At 43.2% G+C, this 19,945-nt stretch overlaps 1 protein-coding gene across 1 annotated transcript; it reads left to right on the top strand.

Annotated features, from left to right (window-relative positions):
• The first annotated feature begins 4,639 nt into the window (after positions 1–4,639).
• LOC144493790 (large ribosomal subunit protein uL5-like) lies at positions 4,640–19,410 on the top strand. Its single transcript, XM_078213283.1, has 6 exons — positions 4,640–4,768; positions 11,214–11,358; positions 12,485–12,591; positions 15,094–15,225; positions 17,953–18,063; positions 19,336–19,410. The coding sequence occupies exons 1-6, from the start codon at positions 4,763–4,765 to the stop codon at positions 19,363–19,365; spliced, it is 531 nt and encodes a 176-aa protein (XP_078069409.1). The 5' UTR covers positions 4,640–4,762; the 3' UTR covers positions 19,366–19,410.
• Positions 19,411–19,945: the final 535 nt, after the last annotated feature.

Below are 19,945 nucleotides of genomic sequence, written 5' to 3'. Positions count from 1 at the left end.
CTGGTGGGATTGTGGTCGGTGCAGACTTGATAGGCTGAATGGCCTCTTTCTGCACTGTAGGGATTCTAGGGTGTCAGATATTTAGGCCGAATGCCCTAACGACTAGCAGTTTGTATCAAATATCATGTCCCTTTGGCCTGTTCACAAAAGGCAAATTACTGACCAGACTCAACCAACTCCATTTTTGCAAAACTTAGAACACACTGTCTAATGTTAGATGAGATTCTGCAATTGGGCAGCTCTTGCTGAACAATCTCAAGTGTGCTGAGTCTTACATTAACAACCAATTTAAGATTATCTGTCCAACTCTCAATATGGCTCACTTCTGCTTGCTGGAAGCAACATATATTCATATGCAGGGCCTATCTTCTGCAGGCAAAAGCAAAATATCCAGATGGTGCACTTTTTTTCATTAAAAGAAGTATAAGGAACAATAGCTCCCTGGTGCATTCACCATGGCAATATCTTGAACAATCAGTGTGGTCTTGCCAACCAATCAGCATGCCTTTTCTCATGCAATATAAATTGTTGTTCCATTTGAAACCTGGCATTTTTGAGTCAGTCGTGCAAAATGAAAAGCTTCAACAACATGTCACTTTTTCCAGCAATAATCAAGTTCTGTATTACCAAACAACTATTTTCCACTTCATCATTCCTTGTCCCTTTCTATATATTTTTAAAAACCCAATGATATTGTGATCAGCATTTTCTAATAGTGTTCTGCTCAAACATGCTGTCCTTTCCTCCACTTCATTCCTCTCAATTAGATCCCTCACTGTTTCCTTCCACATTGGGAATAGAACATAGAACATAGAACAGTACAGCACAGAACAGGCCCTTTGGCCCACGATGTTGTGCCGAGCTTTGTCCTAAACCAAGATCAAGCTATCCCACTCCCTATCATCCTGGTGTGCTCCATGTGCCTATCCAATAACGCTTAAATGTTCCTAAAGTGTCTGACTCCACTATCACTGCAGGCAGTCCATTCCACACCCCAACCACTCTCTGAGTTAAGAACCTACCTCAGACATCCTTCCTATATCTCCCACCATGAACCCTATAGTTTAGCCCTCCACCTCATCCACTACTCCACCAATCTTGGTGTCAACAACAAATTTACTGATCCACCCTTCAGCCCCCTCCTCTAAGTCATTAATAAAAATCACAAATAGTAGAGGACCAAGCACTGATCCCTGTGGCACTCTGCTAGCAACCTGCCTCCAGTCCGAAAATTTTCCATCCACCACCACCCTCTGTCTTCGATCAGACAGCCAGTTACCTATCCAATCGGCCAACTTTCCCTCTATCCCACACCTCCTTACTTTCATCATAAGCCAACCATGAGGGACCTTATCAAACGTCTTACTAAAATCCATGTATATGACATCAACTGCCCTACCTTCATCAACACACTTAGTTACCTCCTCAAAAAATTCTATCAAATTTGTGAATATTCTAATCAAGAACCTTCTCCTGTATGTGTTTCAGGAATTCCTCCTTTCTTTGTTCTTTACCAGTGATTTTTCCCTAGTCTACATTAGAATAATTGAAATTCCCTCTTTGTTTTTACATCTCTCCAAAATTTGCTTCAGTGACAGTACCGCTACGTCATGTATGTACAGACACACAAATAGTCTCTTTTTCAGAACGTACAGCATATAAAAGTAGATAATCTTAATGACTCATTGGCCTTGGAAGACTATGTTGTCTGTCTGCTAAAGGACTGGGATTGTTTGCCTGCAGGAGGCATGAGGTCTGTCTGCTTCAGATCCTGGAGCATTAAGTTGTCTGTGGCTGTTCCCAGAAAATAAGAATGTGAGAAATAGGAGCAGGTGTAAACCATTTGTACCTTCAAGCCTCCACCATTCAACCTTTATCCCAAAAACTCCGCTTTTCTGCATTATCTGCAAATCCCTTGCCCCCCTCCCCCTTCTTCTTTTAGTGATTTTGCATATGTTAATTAGGGTTACTCCACACCCTTCTCCATGTCCTCTCTTCAGTCACCTATTCCTCTTCCTCTTCCAATCCCACTGTGTTTACGTCGCTTGCCACTGTATCTTTCCATCTGGTCTTAGGCCTCCCTTTTCTCCTTCCTGGCAGTTCCATCTCCATCACTCGCGTTACCACATTTGCCCTCTTACTCCACAACAGATGACTATACCATTTCAATCTCATCTCGGCAACTTTCATCGATGCCCCCATAATCTTCACTGACACCACCCTAATCTGATGCTTAATCTCTGGGCAGGAGAGTCAGTGTTGGTAGGACTGGGCTGACAATGCTGAGAGGATTGGGTTGACAGTGCTGGGAGGACTGGGCTAGGAGGACTGGGCTGTCACAGCTGTGAGGACTGGCCTGGCAGTGTTGGGAGGACTGGGCTGAGATAACTGGGGCTGTCAGGCTGGGAGGACTGGGCAGTCAGTACTGGGAGGACTGGACTGTGAGCATTGGGCTAGGAGTGCTGGGTTGTCAGTGCTGGGAGAACTGGGCTGTCAGTGCTGGGGCAACAGGGCTAACAGTGCTGGAAGGACTGGGTTGTCAGTACTGGGAGGACTGCTCCCTTGGCCTGCTGCAATGTTCCAGTGAAGCTCAACACAAACTGGAGGAAAGCAACTCATCTTCCGACTAGGCACATTACAGGCTTCCGGTCTCAACATCGAATTCAACAACTTCAGATGATTAGCTCTACCTCACATCGACTCTTTTGTTTTCATTTTATTTAATTTTTTAACTGTTTTCTACTTTTTATTTTTTGATTTTCTTTATTTTTATTTTCCCCCCACTTTTCCCCCTATTTTATCCCCTTTTCCTTACCTTTTCTCCCCCTTTGTTTCCCCTTCCCCTCCCTTTTCTCAATTTTACCTCTCTCCCATCCATCTCCCCCCCACCTCCCCCCCCCCCCCCCCCACCCCACATCTTCATCTGCCACAGTTTACACTCTGATTTCAGTTTTTCTGCTGTTTGGCTTTTCACGCCATCTATTCTCTGAAAGGACTGCCATTAGTAGCCTTTTCCTTGGTTTCTGTGGCTATGACTCATCTTTCATCCCCTCACCCTGCAGTATAAATATCTCCCACATTCTATGTCTTTTAGCTTTAACAAAGGGTCATCTGGACTCGAAATGTCACTCTTTTCTCTCCTTACAGATACTGCCAGACCTACTGAGAATTTCCAGCATTTTCTCTTTTGGTGTGGGGAGTATGCTCTCAGTTCTGGGAGCATTGGGCTGGGAGCACTGTGTTGTCAGTGCTGGTAGGATTGGGTTGTCAGTGCTGGGAATACTGGGTTGTTAGTGTTGAGAGGACGGGGCGGCACGGTAGCACAGTGGTTTGCAGTGCTGCCTCACAGCGCCAGGGACCAGGTTCAATTCCCAGCTTGGATCACTGTCTGTGCGGAATTTGAATGTTCTCCTCGTGCAAGCATGGTTGCTCCGGTTTTTTCCGACAATCCGAAAGACGTGCTGGTTAGGTGCATTGGCCATGCTAAATTCTCCTTCAGTGTACCCAAACAGGTGACAGAGTGTGGCGACTAGGGGATTTTCACAGGAACTTCATTAAATGAATAAATAATACATAAATAATCTTGGTTGACTGAACTGGTCAAAGCTGAGCTGGGAGGACTGAGTTGTCATTGTTGGGAGGACTGGGCTCTCAGTGCTGGGAGGACTGGCTGTCGGTGCTGGGAGGACTGGGTTTGGTTGACTGAGCTGTCAGTGCTGGACTGGGAGGAGGGGGCTGTCAGTGCAGAGAGGACTGGGATGTTAATGCTGGGAGGATCGGGCTGTCAGTGGTGGGCAGACTGGGCTGTAAGTGCTGGGAGGACTGTACTGTGAAGACTATGCTCTCAGTGCTGGGAGCACTGGGCTTGGAGCACTGGGCTGTCAGTACTGGTAGGATTGGGCTGTCAGTGCTGGGAAGACCGGGCTAACAGCGCTGGAAGGACTGGACTGTCAGTGCTGGAAGGACTGGGGTGGTTCATTGGCACAGTGGTTTGCATTGCTGCCTCACAGGACTGGGCTGTCAGTAATCAGAGGATTGGACTGTAATTGCTGGGAGGACTGGACTGTAATTGCTGGGAGGACTGGGCTGTCAGTGCTGGGAGGATTGGTCTGGGAAGACTGGGTTGTTCGTACTGGGCTGGGAGGAGGGGGCTGTCAGTACTTGGCTGGGAGGCCGGGTCTGTAATTGCTGGGAGGATTGGGCTGTCAGCGCTGGGAGGACTGGGCTGAGAGGATTGAACATAAGAACTAGGAGCAGGTAGTAAGCCGTCTGGCCCCTGGAGCCTGCTCTGCCATTCAATAAGATCATGACTGATCTTTTCATGGACTCAGCTCCACTTATCATAACCCTTAATTTCTTTACTGTTCAAAAATGTATCCATCCTTGCCTTTAAAACATGCAATGAGGTAGCCACAACTGCTTCACTGAGCAGGGAATTTAACAGATTCACAACCCTTTGGGTGAAGAAGTTCCTCCCCTTCACTTTGAGGTTGATTGGGCTGACAGTGCTGTGAAGACAGGCCTGGCAGTGTTGGGAGGACTGGGTTGAGATGACTGAGCTGTCAGTGCTGGGCTGGGTGGACTGGGCTGTCTGTGCTCTGGGAACTGTCAGTGGTGGGAGGACCCGGCTGGGACGACTGGGGCTGTGAGTGCTGGGCTGGGAGGAGCGGGCTGTCAGTGGGCGGGGCCTCTCGCGGCGGCGGGCGGAGTCAGCATTTCCCGATAGGCCGTTCGGCCTTTTCGCTGTTGAGCGGCTGAGGGAATGGCGGTGAGTTTGTTGCTGTTGGAGGCGATTGATACTGAATCCGCCGCCATCGGTCACTGTAACGATTGCCTGTGTGAGCGGTGGTGGGCTGTGGTGACGGGGAGCGGGCTGCAGCTTTTAATCTGCCGTGTTCACAACCCGCGGCAGCGCTGATAATGTAAGATTTATCGGTGAGACGAGATGGGGCAGGCCCGCGGCCTGAGCCGCCATCCTCCTCGCTGCTGGTTGGGGAGGATGGACAAGGCCGCGGCTTGTGTCAGCTCACAGGACTGGAGAACACACTGCCTGCCAGGGTTTATTACTCTCCTTGCAAAACTGTTGCTGACATTTTTGAATTTCGGTGCAGGAATGATGTAAGTTAGTTCCCTGGCGGTGGTCGATTTGATTTCGTGATCAGTGTTTTCATCCCATCCACCTTCACTGTAGAAACACTGGTTGAAACTACTGAGGAAATGAGCCTATTTGCTGAATAATACAGTTGTACAATAGAGGTTGGCATTTGGCTGGTAGAGTTTTTTATGTTTATTATTGTCACACGTAGGCTTACGTTAAACTACAATGTTGCCACATTCCGGCAGCTGTTGGGTACGCTGAGGGAGAATTTAGCATAGCCAATGCACCTAACCACCATCTTTTGAACTGTGATTCCACTGGAGATTTTCAGTTTGCTAAATACATAACATTGATAACTTGGGTTGGATGGGAACTTTCAGAAGAAAATAGAACTTGCATTTTTATGTGGCACCTTTTATGACCTCTGCATATCCCCAAAGAGCTCACCATTAATGTGTTTCTGAAGTAATCATTGTAGGTAATGTAGCAGCTAATTTGTTCACAGCAAGCTCCCACAAACAGCAACATGGTAGTGCCCGATAATATTTTCTAGTGATGTTGGCTGAAAAATACTTTTGAGGAAACTGAGGCAAACTCCACGCACCAGGTTGAAGATTACTCAGTGATCTTTTACTCCACCTGAGTGACAAATGGGTTGTTTCGCACCAGAAGGATGTAATGGTCAACAGTATGTTAACCTCCAGTTGCTGAAATGGGATTTCAATCCATAGTCTACTGATCCAGATAGGAAGTCTGAGCAAAGTTGATCCCTAGCTCACTACCTCCTTCTGTCCACATCACTTCTGAGTCCTTGTTCACAGCCTGTTGGTATTTACTATGATGTGGAGATGCTGGCGTTGGACTGGGGTGAACACAGTAAGAAGTCTCACAACACCAGGTTAAAGTCCAACAGGTTTATTTGGTAGCAAATACCATAAGCTTTCGGAGCACTGCTCCTTCGTCAGATGGAGTGGAAATGTGCTCTCAAACAGTGCTGATCGTCATAAGACAAACACGGGACACGGTGGACAGAGTACCCTTCGTCGTCCAGTACTTCCCCGGAGCGGAGAAGCTACGGCATCTCCTCCGGAGCCTTCAACATGTCATTGATGAAGACGAACTTGGCTATCAGTTTGGCTATTCCGTGGTTGTAGAGGGTTGATTTCAAACTGGAGACCTGTGACCAGTGGTGTACTACCTGTTGGACTTTAACCTGGTGTTGTTAGACTTCTTACTGTGCTTACCCCAGTCCAATGCCGGCATCTCCACATCATGACCAGTGGTGTGCCTCAGGGATCGGTGCTGGGTCCACTGTTATTTGTCATTTGGATAAGAATTTAGGAGGCATGGTTAGTAAGATTGGTAAGAAGTTTAACAACACCAGGTTAAAGTCTAACAGGTTTATTTGGTAGCAAAAGCCACACAAGCTTTCGGAGCTGCAAGCCCCTTCTTCAGGTGAGTGGGAATTCTGTTCACAAACAGAGCATATAAAGACACAGACTCAATTTACATGAATAATGGTTGGAATGCGAATACTTACAACTAATCAAGTCTTTAAGAAACAAAACAATATGAGTGGAGAGAGCATCAAGACAGGCTAAAAAGATGTGTATTGTCTCCAGCCAAGACAGCCAGTGAAACTCTGTGGGGGTTACAGATAGTGTGACATGAACCCAATATCCCGGTTGAGGCCGTGTAAACCTGTTGGACTTTAACCTGGTGTTGTTAAACTTCTTACTGTGTTTACCCCAGTCCAACGCCGGCATCTCCACATCATGACTAGTAAGATTGGTGGCATGGTGGACAGTGAAGAAGGTTATCTAGGATTGCAATGGGATCTTGATCAATTGGACCAGTGGGCCAATGAATGGTAGATGGAGTTTAATTTAGATAAATGTGAGGTGATGCATTTTGGCAGATTGAAACAGGACAGGACTTGCTCAGTTAATGGTAGGGCATTGGGGAGAGTTATAGAACAAAGAGATCTAAGAGTACGGGCTCATTACTCCTTGTAAGTGGAGTCACGGCGGGACAGGGTGGTGGTGAAGGTATTTGGTATGTTTGGTTTCATTGGTCAGAACATTGACTGCAGGAGTTGGGACGTCTTGTTAAAGTTGTACAAGACATTAGTACGGCCACACTTGGAATACTGTGTACAGTTCTGGTCACCCTATTATAGAAAGGATATTATTAAACTAACAAGAGTTCAGAAAAGATTTACTAGCATGCTGGATAGACTGGGACTTTTTTCCCTGGAGCATAGGAGGCTGAGGGGTGATCTTATCGAGGTCTATAAAATAATGAGGGACATAGATAAGGTAGAGAGGCAATATCTTTTCCCAAAGGCAGGGGAGTCTAAAACCAGCGGGCATAGGTTTAAGGTGAGAGGGGAGAGATAACAAAAAGGTCCAGAGGGGATTTTTTTTCAGAGGGTGGTGAGTGTCTGGAACGAGCTTCCAGAGGTGGTAGTAGAGGTGGGTACAATTTTGTCTTTTGAAAAGCATTTGGACAGTTACATGGGTAAGATGGGTATAGAGGGATATGGGCCAAATGTGGGCAATTGAGACTTGCTTAGTGGTAAAAACTGGGTGCCATGGACAAGTTGGGCCGAAGGGCCTGTCTCCATGCTGTAAACCTCTATGACTAACTAAAACGGCCAACAGCAAAGTTCCTTTTTGTATCCAGTGTTTGTCCTATTGCCAAACTAAAAGCAGCACGTTTTATTATCACTTGTCAAATATTCACTGGTGTGTTGCTATTGTCAAATCTTTCTTTGTGAACAGCCATATTCTCTACTGGTGAATGGCACCGTATCTTTTATCATCTTTTAGACTGAATGGCACACTGGACCAGATAGTAAATTACAGCGTCCTTTTCATAAAACGTCTGGCATTGAAAATATAATTGACTAGAAAAGTTTGAGAAATACTTAATGAATTAAGTGTTAAAAGAAATATTTCCCTAAGACCCATTTTTGAAAGTGATATGTTGCAATAAACAGACATTTAGGAAGCTTTTTTTGGTGTTGCTACAGTAAACATTTCCTATTAATGGTCTAAATTAATTGGGTTTATTTTTATTTCGCTGAATGGGTTCTCTATTGAATTTGTTAAATTTGTTCACTCTGCAAGTGGCAAAACTCTTATTTTGTACTGGGTTTAGTTAGATTGCAGTCAGATTCTGACTGCAACTTTCATTACGAGTGAAGCCTTGTCTTGTGCTGGGGATGTGTTATGCATTGAACTTGTACAAAATCACCAATTTATGCAATAGTGTTCTGTCTAAACTGTCAAGTTCTTTGTTTTGGATTGTTAGGTGGCTGTGCACTGTGAAAATAGTGACTTAAAAAATCATAGAACAGCAGAGAAGGAGGCCATTCAGCCTGTCGTATTCCAAGAGCACCTCAGTTGGTCCCACTCCTCCATTCTTTTCCTGTAGCCCTGAAAATTTTGCCTCTTCCGGTGCTTGTCCAATTCCCCGTTTGAAAGCCATGATTTAATCTGCCTCCAGGAGACTGCATTCCAGGTTGTAACCACTTGCTGTGCAAAACGTTTTTCCTCGTGTCGTTTTTGGTTCTTTTGCCAATCACATTATATTAGTACCTTTTGGTTCGCAACCCTTTTACCAATGGGAGCAGTTTCTCTCTACTCTGTCTAGGCACCTCATGATTTTGAACAGCTTTATCAAATTTCCTCTCCAAGGACAACGGACCCAGCTTCGCTGATCTGTCCACATGTTCTCGCGTTCTACCAGCCAACCTATGTCTTCCTGAAAGTCTGTCACTATCCTCTGCGTGGTTCACAATACATTCAAGTTTTGTCACCTGCAAATTTTGAAATTGTGCCTATACCCCCCAAGTTTCGGTCAGGAATATAAAGCAATGATCCTAGTACAGATTCCAGGGAACCCCACTGTATACCTTCACCTCCCACCCTAAAAAGAAATCAAAAAAACAACCCTTCACCAATGCTCTCTTTCCTGTCATCAGCCACCTTCATGTTACGTTGTCACTGTCCCTTTTATTCCATAGGCTTTAGCCATGCTGGCAAGCCTGTCTTGTGGCATTTCATGAAGTACCTTTTGGATACATCGCATCGTTGCAGTTACCCTTATTAAATTTTCTACCTATAGAATCTTTACAACACAGAAAGAAGTCATTCAACCCACTGCTAGTTTATTTCCCTCCAGTGTCCATTCGGTTTGCTTTGAAATCATTCATTGTCTCACTGCCAGCACCCTTGTAGGCAGCGAGTTCCAGGTCATTGCCACTTGCTGCATTTTTTTCAAAAGCCCAATCAAAAAAAATCTCATCAAACACTTCAACAAATCCATATTGGTTTACCTTAATTAATCCACATTTGTCCAAGTGACTGAATTTTGTTTTGGATTATTGTTTCTACGAGTTTCCCACTACTGAGGTTAAACTGGCTGACCTGTAATTGCTGAATTTATCCAATGCATCATTAATTCTTCAGTCCTCTGGCATCACCCCTGAATCTAAGGAGAATTGAAAGATTATGGCCAGTGCTTCTGGAATTTCCATCCTTGCTTCACACAGAATGCATTTTTGCCAGTCCTGATATCCTAACAACTTTAGATACAGCTAACCTTTCAAATACATTCTCTTTATCAATTTATGCTCCATTCACTGTCTCAACTGTCTCCACTTTCATTTTGGTAACATTTTCATGGAAAAGGCAGGTGAAAAGTACTCAATGCAGTGAGTATACATGCTCCCTGTCTGTGTGTGTCCCACTTTGGCCCGACCTCTCGTTCTACCCTTTTACTATTTATATGCTTATAGAAAGCTTTTGGATTTTTAAAAGTTGTATGTTTTATGTCTCTTAATTTCGCTTTGCCCCTTTTTAATACCCCTCCTGAACTTTTTATTTTCAACTTGGTTCTCACTTGTTGCAATGTTACCTGTTACAATGCATCCAGCAGCTTTTCAGTTTTCCCACGGGATGTGGGTGTTGACAAGAGCAGAGAACATTGTGGTGAGTCACCACCTTGAACTACTATTGTCCGCGTGTTATGGGAATACCCAGTGCTGTTAGGAAGTTCCAAATTTTGACACAGCAACAGTGAAGGAATGATATATTTCAGATCTGGATGGTGAGTGGCTTGAAGGGGAGCTTGAAAGGTGGTGATGTTCCCACGTGTCTACTGTCCTTGTCCTAGGTGGTAGAGGTCGTGGGTTTGAAGGTGCTGTCAAAGGTGGGTCAGAGCAGTGCATCTCGTAGATGGTATACAATGCTGCCACTATGCATTGGTGGTGGAGGGAGTGGATGTTGAAGGTTGTGGATGGATGCCATCAAGTGGGCTGCTTTGCCCTGGGTGATGTCGAGCTTCTCGGGTGTTATTGGAGCTTTCACCCATTTTGCACTTGTTTGACACCATTCACTACTTCAATTAATGCACAGTGAGCTGACCCAGAAAATCTTGGTTTAAATATTTCTCTGAAATCTTCAGTGGATGCAACTCATTTTCCATTGATGTAAATGCAATGCAACACAGTGTGAGGAATTTTGAAAACTGACACTTGAAAGCTCCTTTTGCGGAGTGGCTAACCAATGTGGAAAATTTGGGAGTTAATCCAACCACATTTCATCTTCAGCAACCTTCCAGGTGACCAAGGGTCACAGGTAGGCAGTGTCCTTCTCATTTACTCCTGGGGTAAGACCTGGCTGGGGAAATCTGGCTGGAGGCTGAGTCATTGCCAGAAGAGACCCAGTTAGGTGAGTGCAATGTTTAGGAGGTTTTCTATTGGGCAAAGATGATCACCATGCACACTCTTAATTATCTTAGAATAAGGAAACAAAGATCAGGAGGAGGCCCTCCCCAAGACTATTTTCCCTTGTTCAGTTTGGTCATGGTGATCTATACAACTGTCACTGCAGGACCCCTTGGCCCTTTCCTACTCTGGGTTTCTTTTTCCCATCCTCAGTCACATTCGATTCCGGACCGGCTGCTTGGCCAGATTCCCATTGCCACAGGTAATTCTCCTGAGTCCTCATTTTGAATAGGTTGGTTGTGGGAAACTGGAGTGAAATAGTGCTTGTTGTAACAGACGTTGTCATATTTTATTCATGATGTTTTTATTGGTTTGTTTCAGGGTGAAAAGAAGGAAAATCCTATGCGTGAGCTCCGCATCAGGAAACTATGTCTGAATATCTGTGTAGGTGAAAGTGGTGACAGACTCACCAGAGCTGCTAAAGTGCTGGAGCAACTCACTGGCCAGACCCCAGTGTTTTCTAAAGGTTAATACTCACTTTCCATCAGGTCAGAATGTTTCGAACAAAATTAGATAGTAGCTTTGAACCTGATTCTGGTTTAAAATGCAACTTGTGCAGGACAAAATTCTTAGATAATATCACAAGTGTTGAATAGAATGAGTTTACAGCAGTTATGCCTCCATTCATGATGAGAAAGGCCCATTTGACAATCTGGTTAAGGGTCATAATATGGCTCTTGTGTATAAGAAAATTGACACTGGTACAAGGTTTGTGTATACCTCTGAGGGGTGAGTTTAAGGTAGGTGTTAAGTGATGTATTTTGGAAAGAAATATGAGGAGAGGCAATATAAATTTAATAGTACAATTTTAAAGCATATTCAGGGACAGGTATATGAAGGTGTACCTACATATTGCAGGATAATTTGACAAAGCTATTAAAGCATACTGAATTTTTATTCCTTTATTTGTTCTGGGGTTGTGGGCATCACTGACAAGGCCAGCATATTTGTTGCCCATCCCCAATTGTCCTTGAACTGAATACTTGTTGGCTATTTCAGGGGACAGCTAAGAGTCATCAGCTGTGGGTCTGGAGCCACACACAGGCCAGACTGGGTAAGGATCTGTTAGCGAATCGTAGGGGTATTTACAAAAGTTGACGGTTTTATGGACAAAGCTCGGCACAACATCGAGGGCCGAAGGGCCTGTACTGTGCTGTACTGTTCTCCGTTTTATGGTCAGCATTACTTAGACTATGATTTGAACCCATCTCCCCAGAACTTAAGCCTGGGCTTCTGGATTACTAGTTCAGTGACATTATCACTACACCACCCTCTCCCCTGGAGTCTTCTATGCTAAATGTTTATAAACTTTTAGTGATGTGTCCAATTTTGTACGCATAATGAGCCAAATGGCTTTTTGCGCTTTGATTTAATTGAATTTAAGATTGAATCAAAAAATTTAAATCTTCAATTCTTTTCCAATGTACTTCAGGTTTATTAGTGAATGAGTTTTTCAGTAGGTTGTTTGGTACACCCTGGTTTTTTAGGGTACTTTGGTTGAACCTGTCCTCCTTGTCCTGGAAGGAGCAGATGCTCCGCATTTTGAGAGCGTAATGGTAGCAAATGTTCAAACTTGCTTATTTCCCCAACAGCTCGCTATACTGTGCGATCGTTTGGGATTCGAAGAAATGAGAAAATTGCCGTTCATTGCACAATCCGTGGAGCCAAAGCTGAGGAAATTTTGGAGAAGGGTCTAAAGGTGAGCTGTTTATAGATACATGATTTACATTTTTGATGAATTTGATGACCAAGTTCAACTGAGAGATAAGCAAAGACAGCAAGTCAAACAGTTGTACTTACTGTCATGGGAGAACAGTGATTCATCATGAAGACATTCTTATCTTGTAATAATTTTAATGATGTGGAGAATGCCAGCGTTGGACTGGGGTGGGCACAGTAAGAAGTCTCTCAGCACCAGGTTAAAAGTCCAACAGATTTATTTGGTATCACAAACTTTTGTAGCGCCGCTCCTTCATCAGGTGATGAAGCTCCGAAAGCTCGTGATACCAAATAAACCTGTTGGACTTTAACCTGGTGTTGTGAGACTTCTTACTGTGTAATTGTTTTAATAAGCTTTGAGCAGTTGTCAGTTGGAGTTATACTGGGTTGATGCGTGTTGATGATCACACTATGATTTCATAGTGTTCAATTTGGAAATCAAATTTTAATCCAGTCCAAAGCGAAGGTACAGACGACCTCTCTGGAAATAAGCTGCCTTGAACTGCTGCAGTCCATGTGTTAGGGAGTTCCAAAATTTTGACCCAGTAGCAATGAAGGAACAATAGTATAGTTCCAAGTCCAGTAATATAGTTCCAGGAGTTGGGACGTCTTGTTGAAGTTGTACAAGACATTGGTAAGGCCACACTTTGAATACTGTGTGCAGTTCTGGTCACCCTATTATAGAAAGGATATTATTAAACTAGAAAGAGTGCAGAAAAGATTTACTAGGATGCTACTAGGACTTGATGATTTGAGTTATAAGAAGAGGCTGGATAGACTGGGACTTTTTTCTCTGGAGCGTTGGAGGCTGTGGGGTGATCTTAGAGGTCTATAAAATAATGAGGGGCACAGATCAGCTAGATAGTCAATATCTTTTCCCAAAGGTAGGGGAGTCTAAAACTAGAGGGCACAGGTTTAAGGGGAGAGATACAAAAGTGTCCAGAGGGGCAATTTTTTCACAGAGGGTGGTGACTGTCTGGAACAAGCTGCCAGATGTAGTAGTAGAGGCGGGTACAATTTTGTCTTTTAAAAAGCATTTAGATAGTACGATGGGTATAGAGGGATATGGGCCAAATGTGGGCAACTGGGATTTGCTTAGGGGTTTAAAAAAATGGCGGCATGGACAAATTGGGCCGAAGGGCCTGTTTCCATGCTGTAAACGTCAGTGACTCTATAAGTCAGGATTGTATGTGGCTTGGGGACAGGGGGGAGAAAAGCTTGAAAGGTTGTGGTGTTTCCATCCATCTGCTGCCTTATCGTAGGTGACATCACTAGTTTGGAATGTGCTGTTGAAGGAATATAGTGAATTGCTGCTGTGCATCTCGCAGACAGTACACTGCTGCCAATATGTGTCAGTGGTGGAGGGAGTAAATGTTGAAGGTAAATGTGGGTAGGGTACCAGTCAAGTGGACAGCTTCATCCTGGCTGGTATTGAGTTTCTTGAGTGTTATTGGAGTTGCACTCCTCCAGACAAATGGGGAATATTCCCTCACAGTCTCGACTTGGCTTTGTAGATGGGGAATGAGCTTTGGGGAGTCATGAGGTGAGTTACTTGCACAGAATTCCCAGCCTCTGACCTGTTCTTGCAGCAGAAGTATGTATATGGCTGCTTCAGTTCAGTTCCTGGCCAATGGTAACCGCCATGATGTTGATAGTAGGAATATCATCAATGGTAATGCCATTGAATTTCAAGGCAAAATTGTTAAATTGCCTCTTGTTGGAGATGGTCCTTGCCTGGCACTTGTGGCACAAATGTTACTTGTCATTTAGCAGCCCAAATCTGAATATTACCCAGGTATTGATTTTGTATGTAATTAGTTAGCAATCTCTTTTCATGGGAGAATAGAAAGTGACACATGGAAATTGCTGATCTGAATTGTGCATTGTAAAGCTATTGAGATAGAATGTTCAGCTTTCTCCTATCCATTTTATTTCCTCCCCACCCCAAACAATTTTCACTCATTGAGGTGCAGTTTCATAGGGGCCAGCAGTTCCTTGTGCTTTATCTTTGTGTGGAACGCCTAGATAGTGAGCATAAACAGGGTGTTTGGTTCATGGGAGGCATTGTACGCATCTTGTCCTGTCCCCAGCTACCTTTCAAACATCTTCACTTGTTTATCAGTCCGAGTAAAGCACAAAGATCTTGGCTTACTTTCCTGCTCCAACTTCCTGCACCACCCAGGAAACCAAGACTAATGATGGTGTCCCCACAGCCACCCGAGCTGAGAAGAACCAAATCAGAGGTCATATCTGGGATCCAAGATGTGTTTGTGGCTTGGGCAGCATGTTTACCTTTTGGATAGATTTATGTAAAGGGATATGTAAATAGCTTCTGGCTGTGATATATGGGAGCTGTGAGCATTTGATGTTGATACTGGGAGCAGAAATAAAAGTGATCTGTTCCTTCACACCAAAGCTTCTCACCTGGAATTCATTTAAATTTTGCTTCCGGTCTATATAAATGTAACAACTTTTTGTTCAGGTTCGGGAATATGAACTGAGGAAGAGCAACTTCTGTAACACTGGCAACTTTGGCTTTGGGATCCAGGAACACATTGATCTGGGCATCAAATATGACCCTAGTATTGGAATTTATGGTCTGGATTTCTATGTGGTGAGTGACATGCTGAGATTTGTAAATGATATGATCCTCATAGAGACCGATTGCTTTAAAAAAAGAAATTTGACGCTGTTGACTAAACACTCTTTAGAGGCAACCTGTACTTCAGATTACAGACTATAACTTTTCGTTTTAACTTTTTAACACAACTGAGCAGCTCACTTCACAGATAAGCTTTATGCTGTCCCTTAAGTAGTCGCATGGTTTTCTTGAATACAAGCCAAAGTGATTCTTAACACCCAAGGTTTTATTTCCGTTCTTTTCCTTTCCTAGGCCGGTAACCTTTAACTCCAGAACTGACTTTCATGGTGAGGGTTTTTTCCTGGTGATTCTCTAACGCAAGCGAGGCAAATCTTTTCAGTCTTGTTTCAAATTCTCACTAATTTGGTCTTTTCAATCCAAGTGCGAGCCCTAACCCACATTCCTGTGCAATGAACAGTAGAAACTTTTGACCTTCAGCTGCTCCTTCTCTCCTGGATTCTAGACTGTGCGTGCAGAGATTGCTTATAGACTCTTCCCCTCTCAAAGCCCACCTTTGTGGCAAAGTCTTCATTGGCTTCAAATCCAATGGAATTGCTGATTAGCTATCCTTGAGATCACAATCTTTGCATTATATGGACAGTTTAAAGTATTACTGTTTAAGACCTGACATTCTCTGCTTTCTCAACTTTCCTGAGACTTTGAATACCATCACACTAACCACTATTAACAAATGCTGCTGCCATCATCTCCCAAGTGTGAATACCTTACACCTGCTTCCTGGCAAAACAACCTGGGTCAGCTATAAAGACCATAAGACTTTGGAACAGAAGTAGGCCATTTGGCCCATCAAGTCTATTCAATGATTCATTGAGATCAAGACTATTCTGATGTAATAATCCTGAATTCCACTTTCCCACTGTAGGCCCCTAATCGCCAAAGATGTGCAACTTGGGTTGATTGGCCATGCTAAATTGCCCTTAGTGTCAGGGGGACTAGCTAGGATAAATACAAGGGGTTATAGGGTCTGGGTGGGATTGTGGTCGGCGCAGACTCGATGGGCCAAATGGCCTCCTGCACTGTATGATTCTATGAACCCTTGATTCCTTTAATGGTTAAAAATCGATTTATCGCAGCCTTGAACATCTCGAACGTCTATACCCCTGTGCGCTAAAGAATTCCACAGATTCACTAAAAGAAAAAAATCCTCCTCATCTGTCTTAAATGGGAAACCCTTTACTCTGAGATTATGTCCTCTGGTCCTAGACACTCCCACAAGGAGAAACAGCCTCTCGGCATCTACCTTTCAAGTCGTTGGAGAATTCTATATGTCTCAATAAGGTTGCCTCTCATTCTTCTGAACTCCAAAGAGCACAGCCCCAACCTACTCGACCTTTCCTTGAAATAAAATCCCTCCATACGTGGAATCAACCTAGTGAACCACTCTCGACAAGGGGACCAAAACTGTTCACAGTATTCCATATGTGGTCTTAACTAGTGCCGTTGCATAGTTTTAGCAAGACTTTCCTATATTTATACTCCAATCATAGAAATCATAGAAATCCTACAGTGCAGAAGGAGGCCATTCGGCCCATCGAGTCTGCACCGACCACAATCCCACCCAGGCCCTACCCCCACATATTTATCCGCTAATCCCTCTAACTACGCATCTCAGGGACAATTTTAACCTGGCCAATCAACCTAACCCACACATCTTTGGATCCCTTTGAAGTGAAGGTGAACATTCCTTCCCTGTTGAACTTTTTGTGATTTATGCATGAGGACCCACAAATCCCTCTGTGTGCAGCTTTTTGCAGTCATTCTCCATTTAAATAATATTCAGCTCATTTATTCTTCCTACCAAAGTGCATAACTTCACACTTTACTACATTATATTCCATCTACTGAGTTTTTGCCCACTCATCTAACCTGTCCATATCCCTCTGTAGATTCTTTGTGTCATCCACACCACTTGCCTTCCCACTTATATTTTTGCCATTTGCAAATTTGGCAATAGTACATTCATTTCCCCCATCCAACTTATTCATTGTAAATAATTATGGCCCCAGCACTGATCCCTGTAGCACTCCACTGTTACAGGCTGCCATCCTGAAAATGCCCCTCTAATCCCAACTCTGTGCCTTCTATTAGTTAGCAAGTCCTCTATCCATGTTAATGGATCTTATTAAAAAGCCTCATGTGCGATACTTTATAGATTATTTACATCTACTTGCTCCCCTTTATCCTGCTGATTGCCACCTCAAAAAATTTCTCAAATTTCTTCGGCATGATTTCCCCTTCTTGAAGCCATGCTGACTCTGTTTGATTATATCATCTGTTTCTAAGTGCTCTGTTATTACATCCTTTACAATGGACTTGATAATGTTTTCCCTGGCCTGTTGTCAGGTAGATTTCAGAACAGGCCACATAATCCCCTTCAGGTTAACAGTTCTCTGCAATATAACTATTTATAGTAAGGCTAACTGCACATTTGAATGGTTAATGAGGAACAGTGGTGTAGCTAGCTGAAGCTCCATGGTCCTGGCTGCAGAACGGTATTCCTTTAAAAGCAACCAAGTTCCTTGAACAAATTGTTTCAGAGCAATTCTAAATACAGACGATTCTGCAACATTGTCTATTGCTTCAGGATATTGTGATTTATTCTGTGGTAATGAGGTAGACTGAAGTTAGAATTCGTACCCAGTCATGTTTCTGTTTTATGATTTTGTTTGTAATTCATAGGTCATGGGGCGGCCTGGTTTCAGCATTTCCGATAAAAAGGTGAAACGGGGACGCATTGGGTCAAAACACAAAATTTCCAAGGAGGAGTCAATGAGGTGGTTTCAGCAGAAAGTAAGCAGTGTCTCTGATTTTGATGCATCTCTTGTCTAGACTGGCTTTCAGTCTTTGTGTTTTCGGGAAAGTACAAGCGATCAATTTATAACTGGATCTTGCATATTTGTATGCCATCTCTGTCTTCAGTTTTACTTTGCTTAAAATGGTTAGATTTCCAAGAAGGCTGCAGAATATATTAAAAGGTTTCAAAACTTTCAGACCACCCCCCCCAAATAGTGGATCAGTTAAAGGATTGGTGATTAAATGGGGGTTGTGATCTAGGATTCAACTGACGGGGTTAAATTTTAAGCGTTTATGGGTTTTATTTATTTTCGGGAGGAGGGGAGGAATGGCCTTGCTCATCTATAAGATCCTATTGGGATCTTTTTTTGAAGACAAATTCATTCCTCGGTTTGAATTCCAGAATTACATTTTGCATTGTTTTTCCAGCAGAGTGTAATTAAGATTTGATGTTCAGCGATTTAACCTGTGTGTGTGATCAACTGTCACAGAAATTATTTATATGCATCAGACCGTTAATGGATCGCTGCTCCTGTATTAATCTGAAGAACCACATTGACCTTTTGGCCGGCAGTCAAATGTTGAAGCTCCAGATATTAGCACTGACCAAAAAAATAGTGGCCAGAGATGGGAAACATAAATGAAGTGGAGTTTCAGTTTTTCAAAAAAAACTAACACTAATCTGGAACAAACATTTATGTTTAGAATTTAGTAAATTGGGAATAAGTGACTTTTTCAATAGCTACCCGTGGGAAAAGCTATTAACTATCAAATACTTCCTGAAGAGTAATTCCCCCTGCTCCCAGTGACTTGCTACCTGTATACTGCCGACATGGGATACTGGGTGATTGCCCTGTTCTGATTCACTTTGTCATGAGTGACTGCCATTTTCCCTCTGTCTGACATTGGGAACTCAGTTGGTCTCATTAAATTTACCTATATTTTTCCCTGTATATAGCTTTACCATCTCTTGTGTTTCTTGTATTGAATAATATTTGGGTTTCTGATGCTGTTTATGAATGAAATGTGATATGGGTGTACAGTAAACTTCATCTGCAATTCTTAAAATAGAGGACATGCCTCTTTCAAGTTTATAAGTAATTACATAAGCTTCAACATTATAGATAGCACTTTGGAACTGAGCCAGAGATTTGAGAGCATTTGGGTGAGGATTAATATGTTAAGCATGTCTAAAAACCAACTTAACTGAAATCAGTTTGGCAAACTACTTAGTGCAATCTTTGGTTAATGTTATGTTTTTTTTTCCAGTATGATGGTATCCTCCTGCCTGGAAAATAAATGAAGAGCACATGAAATATGCAATAAAAGCCATTTGTAACAGTACTATCGATGTCAAGAGTTTCTTTTTAAAAAAGCTTTGTAAATATATGTTAAATGCTGAGTGACTATGTTAAAGACAACATTAAATCACATTGAGAGTAGTATGCGTGAGTTAATGAATGCTCTGTTATCCAGGCATTCTGGTTATTTGTGCAGTGCTTGATAGCTGGCAAGATAAAGGTCTAGCTCTTCCACTCTGCAGATAGTCAGAGCCAGATGTATCCCCCACAAGTTATGCTATGGGACCCCTTGGCAACATTTCTGTGATAATTGCCTGGGAAGTTTGAACTTCTGATGGGCAATTCTGCTCCAAGGAGTCCTTCAAAAAGCTCTCCAATTCTAAGTTAGAATTGGAGACTTCGAACAGTTAAAGTTTACTTACCTGAATAGTTATGCAGCAAAAATTAGATAGAAAGATCCGAATCTAACTCCTGGGTAACTAAGACAATGTATGACCTCAGTCATTTGGACTGATGCACACACACATATGGACCCGCCAGTCCACCACCACACACCCCACGCTGATTGTCACCCCTCA

This window comes from Mustelus asterias, chromosome 5 (genome assembly GCF_964213995.1).
Source record: "Mustelus asterias chromosome 5, sMusAst1.hap1.1, whole genome shotgun sequence".
In the NCBI taxonomy this organism is placed as follows: Eukaryota; Metazoa; Chordata; class Chondrichthyes; order Carcharhiniformes; family Triakidae; genus Mustelus; species Mustelus asterias.
This window is presented reverse-complemented; position numbering and strand designations above follow the sequence as displayed.

Excerpts from the sequence above, each read along its gene's own strand:
- LOC144493790 (XM_078213283.1), top strand. Across the intron at positions 11,359-12,484 it reads GACCCCAGTGTTTTCTAAAG|CTCGCTATACTGTGCGATCG; the intron begins GTTAATACTCAC and ends TTTCCCCAACAG. Across the intron at positions 12,592-15,093 it reads TTTTGGAGAAGGGTCTAAAG|GTTCGGGAATATGAACTGAG; the intron begins GTGAGCTGTTTA and ends CTTTTTGTTCAG.